A 12,109-nucleotide genomic window follows, 5' to 3' on the forward strand; every position below is an offset into this window, starting at 1 on the left:
CACTATTTTGTTATGTATATAATTCCACATGTGTTAATTCATAGTTTTGATGCCTTCAGTGTGAATCTACAATTTTCATAGTCATGAAAATAAAGAAAACTCTTTGAATGAGAAGGTGTGTCCAAACTTTTGGTGTGTACTGTACATTACTTATTTTGTTATATATTTACACAGCAGAATAGTGAGTTCAGCTCTGGAGTATAATACAGTCTCAGTAATATACTGTATTATAGTACTATCCATTACAGATAACACTGCTGGTCGTGTAGGTGCCTGCTCTATAATGGTAGTCACTCACTCGGGCAGGTATTTGCCAGGGAAGCTGCACTGCCATAAGTTCATCGGCTATGCCCGTTAGATGAAATTATTCTCTACCCACAGGATAGGGCAGAGCTGTTAGATCTGTGGGCTCCAGCCGGTGGGCGGCCCATACCCCTGAAATGAATGGAGGTCAAGCATTCATTCTCTATGGGACTGTTGGAGGCAGCGGAGTACAGTTCTTGGCTACTTCAGACAGTCCCAAAGAGATGAATGGACCTTCTTCAGAGTCCCCCTTTAATACTAGATACACAGACATAGTCCAAAAAATAAAGCGAGCCGCTGTGTTCTCTATATATTGTTTTTTATATAGTTTTATATATATTTATACCAGAGATCAGTGTTATTTCATTCATTGTCGTGACCCCCATTATCCGAGCGCCCCTTCACAGGGGCAGAGACGTGAGCGCGGTGGGGAGGAGACAGGAAGGGGATAACACTTTAAATAGGAACAAAAGGAAAGGTCTGGTTGGAAAAAAAAAAACTTTTTGGGGGTTGGGGTGAGATGAGCGGCCTCGTGCCCTCGTGTCTATAGGTTGTCGGCCATTTTTGAGGACTATTTCGGTACTGAGCGGTCGCTCTCTCGCTCTCAGTACTTTAAGTCTCTGGGGATGGAGTAAAGCTGAACCCCAGAAATGAGATGGGGGGAGGGGGTGTAGTGGACCAGAAGGGAATCGGTAGCAGCCTCTCAGGGACCCAATGTAAAAACATCACATGAGACGGTTACAAACACGGAATGGAGGAGCGGCGGCGAGGTTTCCCCTGAGAAATGGTAACGTAAACGAGGGGGAGGCATCCGGAAGGACAGACACTGTGGACGTGATACACAACCCAGCCAGCGTCGGGGTGGGTGGCGCTCTTCAAGAGACAGCCAGGCTGTGACACACGCTCCAGAGAGAGGAGAAGATGGCGGGACATGTCCCAGGCTGAGTGTCTTTACGTTGCACTCGTCGCTTAGAGTGTCGGAGAAGTAGCAGAAGAGCGCAGTCAGAAGTGGCGCACACCGCACAGTTGTGTCAGGCTGTGGCATACACACCAGACGATGGTGGGGATGACACATAAGCGAGAAGTACACGGACGCACGGCTGTCAAAAGAGACGACTCTCAAGGTGACTCCTCAATTGGCTCCTCCTTCTCCGAGACAGATGATTTCTGGGCCGGGACCAAGCCGCCAGACTGCAAAGACTAAAGGGGAGAGGACAGTGAAGATGCATACTAAGCAAGGTCCTTTAGAGGGCATCTGTCAGCAGTTTTGTACCTATGACACCGGCTGACCTGTTCCATGTGACCTTGTTAGCTGAAGGCATCTGTGTTGGCCCCATGTTCATATGTGAAAAATTATGTTTTAATATATGCAAATGAGCCGCTAGGAGCAACGGGGGCGTTGCCGTTACACCTAGAGGCTCAGCTCTCTCTGCAACTGCTGCTCCCTCTGGACTTTAAAAGGACCAGGCAGTGAAAACATCATCACACCTGGTCCTGTCAACGTGGAGAGGAAACGCAGGTGCAGAGAGAGCAGAGCCTCTAGGTGTAATGGTAACGCCCCTGTTGCTCCTAGCTGCTCATTTGCATATATTAAAACATCATTTTTCTCAGCAATGTGGGCACATATGAACATGGGGCCAACACAGATGTCTTCAGCTGCCAAGTGCACATGGAACAGGTCAGACAGTGTCATAGGTACAAAACTGCTGACAGATGCCCTCTAATACACATCACAAAAGTAACCATTTCTTAAGAGCTGAGATATGATCAGTCGTAGTTACAGGCCCGAAGCCTGAGGCTGCACTACTGAGAGATTATGATGAAAGGCAGTCATCTGCCATGGAGACCTTGTGCGGAGTCATGAATAGTGGCAAATACGTATGTGTGCATTGATGTATATGGTGGTTTGGATCCGCGCAGGACAAAATCTATCCTAAACGCCTGTTCACATGGATCTGCATGGAATATGGCTAATGTGAGTGCGGGCCCGCGGCAGAAATCTGGGGGTCATCCTGATATGTAAGCTGCAGATTCTTAGTCTGAATCTTACACACAACAGATAAAGTGCGAGCATAGCCTCAGACTGGAAATTTGGATGCAACCAGTCCTGTCCTTTTTTACAGCTGCAGTTTGTTACAATGTATCAGTGTAGACTTCAGAACTGCTTCTTGCTCATAAACTGCAACAAATGCAAGAGCTGTGTGAGCAGAACTAGGTTGTGGGTCTCTGACTATGAGCTACACTGTTTCCATTCACTGTCAGCAAGCAGGGATGGTGCAGAATTGGAGCACAAAGTATATTAAAACGTTACTTGACCCCTTTCCTTTATGTTCTACTGACCTCCATTGGGTTCACAGTTATGGTCATCGCGGAGTCCTCCCAGAATGGGTCACGCTGATTGGCTGCCTCTATCTCCGCCCCCTCGGATCCTCTTTGCCTCACATTGTGTATCCTCGAGAGCCCCAGAGTAACAATCAGGGCCAAGAAACCGATGCAAACAACAATGATGACCATGGCAACGCCCGGAAACACTACGAAGAAGAAAAGATTATGACACCTACCATGGTCACCAGCAGGGGGCGACCACGCGTGCATTTCACGGCCACTTACCCGAGCTGCGGTTGGCGCTGACCAGAGCGTGGCCTGATAACTCCGCGGGGGCCTGGTGCATGTTGTGAATAAACTGCTGAGGAGATTGGAGGTGACTGGGGGAGATGGCGTGAATCCCGTGTAACACGTCAACCTGCAGCGAAAAACGGGAGAAGATCACATGTGTAGATTCAAGGCTACATGTATAATCAATAGTAATGTATGTGCCCAATGTATTTTATTATAGGGGATGTAACACACGTAACCACCAGCAGATGGCGATGTCTCATTCTAAATACAGAACCAGTAAACTGCATGTAATGGTTGGGCGCGGATCTTGCGTTGGGGCCGCTGGGCGCTGAATTTGGAACTTGCACACCATATAGAGCACAATGCTTTGCATGATTTTACAACCTTGCCTAGTGTGAAGCAATCCGAAGATGCAAGGGAGGAACCTTATAGTATCACACGCTCTACATAGAATTGTACCTTGCAGCATATTCTACACCCATCTGCACCTGGTGCTGCGGGTCCGACCTCAGAGAACGGTGCCCGCAAAGTGCCAGAGGGCGCACCATGCATGCGCGGTTGCCCTCCGTTCATTTCTATGAGAGGCCCGAAAATAGCCATGAACTGGCTGGGCTATTTCCGTCAGCGCTCCCATAGGAATGAATGGAGAGGGTGGCCGCACATGCGCAGTGCTCCATCCGGTGCTTTGCGGGCTCTGCACCTATCAGATATTGGGGGCATATCCTAGCCTGAGACGAGAATACCCCTTTAACCCCCTAACAGAGGGAAGGACATACAGTTCAGCCCCAGCAGAACTCTGGCTGCAGGCTGAGGTGAGGAGGGCTGCTTTAACCCTTAATATCTCAGGCTGTGTAGCATCTAGAGATGTGAGATGACAATTTAAGCTTTAAAACAAAACAATGATCGCAGCATCAGCTGCTCTACATCGGGGAGACATCTTTTAGAAATCGGGTCGGTAATAGAAGCAGCAGGTTTCTGGAGAATTTTTCCGATTTTAATGTGACTCTTGCTGCGCACAGCGTCCGCCTCTCTGCATATTTGCGGATCTACGCCGCTCCCCATTATAGTGAATGGGGCTGGACGGACTTCAGGCAGCTCACTGATGTACACTGTGGTCATGGATCCGACAGGCTGTTCCCTGCCGGAGTGAGTGATGCCAGTGTAAAACAGGCCTTAGACTAGGGTCCATTTTTGTAGTGATTGGGGCCCCCTTGCCTATAGGGCCCCTGTATACTATGAAGTGCTAACAATGCTGATGGTTAGGATGAAGTGGCAGCGCTGCTAGGAGAGGATGACTGTCTATTGTCGGCCTCCTTAGGCCTCCTGCACACGACCGGTTTTTGCGTTCCGTATACGGAACCATTTATTTCAATGGTTCCGCAAAAAAAACGGAATGTACTCCGTATGCATTCCGTTTCCGTATTTCCATTTTTCCGTTGAAAGATAGAACATGTCCTATTATTGCCCGCAAATCACGTTCCGCGGCTCCATTCAAGTCAATTGGTCCGCAAAAATGTCTTCAGTATCCGTTCCCTTTTTGCGGAACCATCTATTGAAAATGTTATGCCCAGCCCAATTTTTTCTATGTAATTACTGTATACTGTATATGGCATACGGAAAAATGGAACAGAAAAACGGAACAGAAACGGAAACACAACCGAAACAAAAAAACGGAACAAAGGATCCGTGAAAAACGGACCGCAAAACACAGAAAAAGCCATACGGTCGTGTGCAAGAGGCCTTGCTGTGGATCTTTTATCAACAGCCACCGGTACATCGCTCATAGACGCACGCAGTCACTGTATATTGATGTATAATAGTCACATACAGCAGCTCTGTGCCCAGCGACGTCGCATTCAGTCCAAGCTTCTCTGTTCTAAAGCTAGAGCTTCACAGCAACAGGAAATCAGACACAAATTAAGGTAGAATCACAGAAATGACTTCAATCATTCCATATTCTGGTATTACAGTAGTTATCTAGGGGGTACATAGGAGGCAGTATTATAGTAGTTATATTCTTGTACATAGGAGGCAGTATTATAGTAGTTATATTCTTGTACATAGAAGCAGTATTATAGTAGTTATATTCTTGTACATAGGAGCAGTATTATAGTAGTTATATTCTTGTACATAGAAGGCAGTATTATAGTAGTTATATTCTTGTACATAGCAGGCAGTATTATAGTAGTTATATTCTTGCACATAGGGGCTATATTATAGTAGTTATATTCCTGTACATAGGAGGCAGTATTATAGTAGTTATATTCTTGTACATAGGAGGCAGTATTATAGTAGTTATATTCTTGTACATAGAAGGCAGTATTATAGTAGTTATATTCTTGTACATAGGAGCAGTATTATAGTAGTTATATTCTTGTACATAGGAGCAGTATTATAGTAGTTATATTCTTGTACATAGGAGCAGTATTATAGTAGTTATATTCTTGTACATAGGAGCAGTATTATAGTAGTTATATTCCTGTACATAGGAGCAGTATTATAGTAGTTATATTCTTGTATATAGGAGCAGTATTATAGTAGTTATATTCTTGTACGTAGGGGTCAGTATTATAGTAGTTATATTCTTGTACGTAGGGGTCAGTATTATAGTAGTTATATTCTTGTACATAGGAGCAGTATTATAGTAGTTATATTCTTGTACATAGGAGGCAGTATTATAGTAGTTATATTCTTGTACATAGGAGCAGCATTATAGTAGTTATATTCTTGTACATAGGAGGCAGTATTATAGTAGTTATATTCTTGTACATAGGAGCAGTATTATAGTAGTTATATTCTTGTACATAGGAGCAGTATTATAGTAGTTATATTCTTGTACATAGGAGCAGTATTATAGTAGTTATATTCTTGTACATAGGAGGCAGTATAATAGTAGTTATATTCTTGTACATAGGAGCAGTATTATAGTAGTTATATTCCTGTACATAGGAGCAGTATTATAGTAGTTATATTCTTGTACATAGGAGCAGTATTATAGTAGTTATATTCTTGTACATAGGAGCAGTATTATAGTAGTTATATTATTGTACATAGGAGGCAGTATTATAGTAGTTATATTCTTGTACATAGGAGCAGTATTATAGTAGTTATATTCTTGTACATAGGAGCAGTATTATATTAGTTATATTCTTGTACATAGGAGCAGTATTATAGTAGTTATATTCTTGTACATAGGAGCAGTATTATAGTAGTTATATTCCTGTACATAGGAGGCAGTATTATAGTAGTTATATTCTTGCACATAGGGGCTATATTATAGTAGTTATATTCCTGTACATAGGAGGCAGTATTATAGTAGTTATATTCTTGTACATAGGAGGCAGTATTATAGTAGTTATATTCTTGTACATAGGAGCAGTATTATAGTAGTTATATTCTTGTACATAGGAGCAGTATTATAGTAGTTATATTCTTGTACATAGGAGCAGTATTATAGTAGTTATATTCTTGTACATAGGGGCAGTATTATAGCAGTTATATTCTTGTACATAGGAGCAGTATTATAGTAGTTATATTCTTGTACATAGGAGCAGTATTATAGTAGTTATATTCTTGTACATAGGAGCAGTATTATAGTAGTTATATTATTGTACATAGGAGGCAGTATTATAGTAGTTATATTCTTGTACATAGGAGCAGTATTATAGTAGTTATATTCTTGTACATAGGAGCAGTATTATATTAGTTATATTCTTGTACATAGGAGCAGTATTATAGTAGTTATATTCTTGTACATAGGAGCAGTATTATAGTAGTTATATTCCTGTACATAGGAGGCAGTATTATAGTAGTTATATTCTTGCACATAGGGGCTATATTATAGTAGTTATATTCCTGTACATAGGAGGCAGTATTATAGTAGTTATATTCTTGTACATAGGAGGCAGTATTATAGTAGTTATATTCTTGTACATAGGAGCAGTATTATAGTAGTTATATTCTTGTACATAGGAGCAGTATTATAGTAGTTATATTCTTGTACATAGGAGCAGTATTATAGTAGTTATATTCTTGTACATAGGGGCAGTATTATAGCAGTTATATTCTTGTACATAGGAGCAGTATTATAGTAGTTATATTCTTGTACATAGGAGCAGTATTATAGTAGTTATATTCTTGTACATAGGAGCAGTATTATAGTAGTTATATTCTTGCACATAGGAGCAGTATTATAGTAGTTATATTCTTGTACATAGGAGGCAGTATTATAGTAGTTATATTCTTGTACATAGGAGGCAGTATTATCGTAGTTATATTCTTGTACGTAGGGGTCAGTATTATAGTACTTATGTTCACCTACATAGTAATATTATAGTTGGTGTAAAAAGTGCATACTGGTTAATTGTGTCATTTCCCTTCCCCCACTCCCTCAGTGGGATGACTTCGGCTTCTGTATATGACATCTCTGCAGTGCAGTAGTTTTATACATACCTCAGTATAGAGCTGGTTGCTTATATATCTTCCATTCATCTCACTGCAGGATACATGAAATTTTCGTGCATACAATGAGGCCCTGGCTGCTGTGCGGTAACTGACACTGCGCAGGATATCCTCATACACCGCTACATTCTGGACGCCTGGATAAGACAGACATTTCAGGGATTCCATGCTACAGTGAGGTCTGGGTATCTGATTCTATTAGAAAGACCCATTACCTGTAATTCGCAGACTCCGGGAGCTGTTCTCGGTCTCAAGCCCGCGCTGCCATGCGGAGGAGACATCCAGGGACAGGCTTTCATATTCTGGGTTCAGATCCTCCCCCACGACTCCTATCTCACATCTCTCCAGGGCGCACTCAATTCCATCAGGAGACTGCACATCTAGATACACAGAGGCACAGGATGGAAAATCAATGCTGCAGATTTCACTCTTTGCAAAGGATAGGGTGAAACCTTCAGCAAATCTGATTTGGGCACAAATTTTTGAGGATTTTGCAGCAGATTTGAGGCGGAATGCACAAAGGATTTTTCCACCACAATTTACACCCCAAGCCAATAAGAGGCAGTGCAAGTTGGAGACCATAGGGTAGGATCTAGAGATGTCACCCACCTGATCGTGGAGCTCTTTCCAGCTTGTTGGGAGATACGTTATGAGAAACAGTGCAGGTAATCCTCAGGTCTGGAAATATAGGAACACCTAGGGGCCCCTGGAAGTCAGACACAGGGTGTGCTGACCGAGGGGACCCAGCTAGTTGGACCTGTGGAGCATCAGGCTGCAGTACCACAAGGTACCCATCTAGATCAGGTATAGTGAGACATCCCTCATCGGTGAGACACCTGGAGAAAGAGACACACAGAACTTAAAGGGTATGAGTGATTCACCTAATCTTAAAAAAATAGCAAGCAGCTTAGAGGATCTGGAGAGTTTTCTCAGGTACTTGATAAGATTATGGTGCTCTGCTTTTTTCAGTACTGACCATTGTTCTCCTATTTAATCCATCTACTTGTAGAAATCTCAGCTACCTCTTGCCACCACTAGAGGGTGATGTGTAGAGAGCTTGGCTCCTACAGAGCCCTCTAGTGGTGGCAATAGGTATGTATAAATAGGGCACAACTGGAAAAGACGCTTTGTACTAGAGAAACAGCCAGAACTAAGTATTTTACTACTTACGACCTCACATGCTGCCATATACAATGACATCAAGATGCAAGTGATTGAATTACTACCCAAAAAATTGATAGACCAGACAAGAGATCTGTTCCAAAGTCTTCTTCATATTATGTCGTCTTCTGATAGTCAACATGGACTCTTCTATCAAAACCCAAGCCCATTTGATGATCTATTAGTCCTATGGTGGTCCAGTCCAACACTACCAGCCTCCCATTACAGCTGCAATTGCTACATCCATAGGGTATACCACAGAGGCGAATCAATTGGTCATGGTTGATCTAATGACGTTGGCCGTGTCCTGAGAGCACCCACCTCACTGTTGTCTGCAGTTTAAGGGGTCTCACCCCTGGTGTTGGAAACTGTAAAGAGTTGAGGTATTCTACATGCTGCAGAGCTCGGCTGAAGGACGGGGCATCATCCCCTTCCAGGGTCAATTGGGATTGAGCAGGATTGACATGGACCTGAGGAATGATGTGAAAAGGGTCTTATATTGACCACCCCATACTTGGGTGACAGACTATAGAATTCCAGTATATACTATATGTATGGACATAGTAATAAGTAATCATGGCATCTACCAATCTTATATCAGTTGCATTACCTTCATTCCTTTCCCAAGGCTGTCAAAGTCGGTGTATTGGAGGCCCTCCTTGCAGGCATATAGACAATCAATCACTTCCCGAGAATCCACTGTACCCAGGCGCAGGGACAGTCCAGAGACATAACCGTGCAGGAAACGGCCGACGGTGGAGCCTGAGTACAAGAAAGGTGAAGAAAGTGTGTCCTACAAGCTTCCAGCAGGAGAAGGCTGAGGACTTCTTCAACATGTTGCTACATCATGGGCACCATTGCCTAATGGGCGTTGTACAAGAATCTCACACAATGTCTGGGGCGCTCATATACATTGACCACCAACAGTTCCAGTTGACCAACGGTGACCACCAACTATATGGAGCGCACAGACGTCGGTGAAGTCTTTGGGCAACTACAATGGTAACAGAAGGGTCTTACAGCATTTCCACTACAGTATGTAGGGAAAGAAGAAAGTCACAATACCTAAATTACATGAAAATTGTATCATGTGACTTAATGAGCCAAAATTTCTGTTGCAAGTGGACTGAATTTTAAGCATCGTCTCCTGTGGACCAACAGTTTCCAGTTTGGGCTTCAGCCTAATGTAATGTGGCATTTTGGATCCTACCTGATGATCTTGATTAGAGATGAGCGAATTTCATATTTTGAAATTCGTTCGCTCTTCGTTTGGTGGTAAAAGCAGAATTGCGTTGTGGATTCCGTTACCACGGACCATAACGCAATTCTATCACTAGAGGCATTCCGTTATTCATTCCGTCATAATAGAAGTCTATGGGCTGCAAAACGGATCCGTCTAAAGGTATTCCCTTATGGATTCCATCATAGAATTGCGTTATGGTCCTTGGTAACAGAATCCAAAACGCAATTCTGCTTTTACCACCAAACGAAGCGTGAACGAATTTCATAACATGAAATTCGCTCATCTCTATTCTTGATGTTTCACCATCATTCACTTTTACGGAAATCGTTAAAAGAAAACAACACATGTTTATAGCAGCACATTATACCCTAAATTTGTTATATCACTTCTCAGGGGTGGTGCCCACGGGTGGAAAACCCTTGAAGATAGCTATGGCCATGAGAGCTCCCATACAGTTGATCAGTTGCAAAACCGAAGGTGCCACCAACTATTTCTCAATAGAAAGTGTCCTAGAAGGGACAAGGGGGCTTGGGGGTGCAACCTCATCCAAATATCTAAAAGCCACTATCCGCTGATATAGATCTGGAATGCATTGACTCCAATGACCCCTTGCCTCAATGTCTCTATGATGTATTGGAACCAAGTAGGTCCATATTCAGGTTTCATTAGGGTTGTGAGTATTAAATATGTGGTTTGGGCTAAGGTGGGTTCTGTAGATATGAGTGAGGCACATGTGAGGAGATGTGGGTACAGGTTGGATAGGTTAGATCCATGCAGAACCTACATGTACTCCACTCTTTGCACCTATCTTTCTAGGATTCCTAAACTCAGTTTCTTTATTATTGTTTTCCATCACTCCTTACCCGTCCAGCAGCCACCGATCATCATCCTCGCCTGGCGCTTCGGAGAAGTAAGGGCTCCATTATCATGCATGAGTGCAGGGTCATAAGTCACCCCATCTACATACAAGGATACAGTCGGGAACTCAAGGCTCAGAGCATAATGATGCCACTCCACGTCACAAACCTGAGAGAAACAAATGACATGTAGATTGAGGTAATGGGTCCAAATGCGATGGACAATGTTAAAACAAGCATACAAGCAAGCAAAGAGGTTGAAGGAAAGAAGATAAGTGCTGGGTAAGAGAGCAAGAAGGATCTAAGGCGGGGAGTAAAGGAGGAGGTAGGGAGGAGGTACGAGTAAGGGTGGCGGAAAGCTACAATTCTGCTTGTAAAATTCAATGTTATAAGGCAGGCCCTATTGTGCTGACCACTGCCTGTTGACTAGAGTCTTTTACAGTCATCAGCCAAGGAATAACTGGCCTCCCAATGGCATAAATTGAATCTTTGCAAAATGGTAGCATGTAACCCAAGATGGGTTTCGGTAAGTGAGGCAAGAGGATAAGTGAGGAAGAAGAGAATATGGGAATTGTAGGCGAGGATGAGAATGGTTGTCAGGGTAAAGAGGAAAGAAGAGACAACTTGAGAAGGTGGAGGAAATGGATGAGTAGCTAAAGGGAGGATAAGAGTAGATGAAGAGAAGGGATGAGTCGGTAAGGAAACTAGAAGAGTTATGTGTGGATAAGGTGGAGAGAAGAAATGGGATGGTTAGGAGAGAAGGAAGGAACAGGTCAAGTAGACATGAGCAATGAGTTGGTAAGGTAGGGAGAGGAGGTGACCTGAGAAGAAGGAGAGAGCAAAGGAACTAGTATGTAGGTAAGGAGAAAAAGAGAAGACTGGAGAAGATGGAGATGATAGGTGAGTAGGTTAGCAGACAAGGTTAGCAGGTTAGAAGAGAATGGAAGAGTTGTGAAGGCGGAAAAAATGGGAGAGTGAAGGGACTCGAAGGTAAAGAGGAAAGAGTAAACAACTGGAGAAGGACAGGAGATGGAAGAGGACCTAAGGGGGGAAGAGTAGGTAGGGTTGGAGATGAGTTTTGATAGATAAGGTTGGTAAGATGAGAGGGACAGGTGGAGTTAGGAAGGATGACGGAATGAGAGAGTGAAGGAGGAAATGAGTAGGTTAGGAGAAGGGATAGCTAGATAATGAGTGTTGAGTAGATAAGGTAAAGAGCAGAGAACAGAAGATGCATTTAGAAGTAGGACATTGGAAATGGACGGGTTAGATGAGAAAGAAGAATGAAAAGTTACAAAGAAAACATGATAAGAAAAGGAGAAAAATAAATAAGCGGTAAGAAGAAAAGAAGAGATTAAGAGGAAGCAGAGAATATTTAGCAGGTATGATAGAAGAAGGGATAAGAAGATAAGTAGAAGGCAAGGAATAAGTAATTAGGATGAAGAGAAGGAACTAGCAGGAGAAGAGG

The 12,109-nt window shown here is 43.0% G+C and overlaps 1 protein-coding gene across 1 annotated transcript in view; it reads right to left on the minus strand.

Moving 5' to 3' along the window:
* Positions 1-705: 705 nt before the first annotated feature.
* CLSTN3 (calsyntenin 3) overlaps positions 706-12,109 on the minus strand; it is a 43,846-nt gene continuing 32,442 nt past the window's right edge. Inside the window, exons 9-17 of the mRNA XM_044299727.1 lie at positions 10,651-10,813; positions 9,155-9,306; positions 8,866-9,014; positions 7,993-8,219; positions 7,599-7,763; positions 7,375-7,520; positions 2,914-3,046; positions 2,644-2,834; positions 706-1,503 (exon numbers count right to left, since the gene is read on the minus strand). Of these exons, the coding sequence (XP_044155662.1) occupies positions 1,423-1,503; positions 2,644-2,834; positions 2,914-3,046; positions 7,375-7,520; positions 7,599-7,763; positions 7,993-8,219; positions 8,866-9,014; positions 9,155-9,306; positions 10,651-10,813 (1,407 nt within the window). The 3' untranslated portion in view covers positions 706-1,422. The remainder of the gene's footprint in view (positions 1,504-2,643; positions 2,835-2,913; positions 3,047-7,374; positions 7,521-7,598; positions 7,764-7,992; positions 8,220-8,865; positions 9,015-9,154; positions 9,307-10,650; positions 10,814-12,109) is intronic.

This window comes from Bufo gargarizans, chromosome 6, assembly GCF_014858855.1.
Source record: "Bufo gargarizans isolate SCDJY-AF-19 chromosome 6, ASM1485885v1, whole genome shotgun sequence".
Taxonomy (NCBI): domain Eukaryota; kingdom Metazoa; phylum Chordata; class Amphibia; order Anura; family Bufonidae; genus Bufo; species Bufo gargarizans.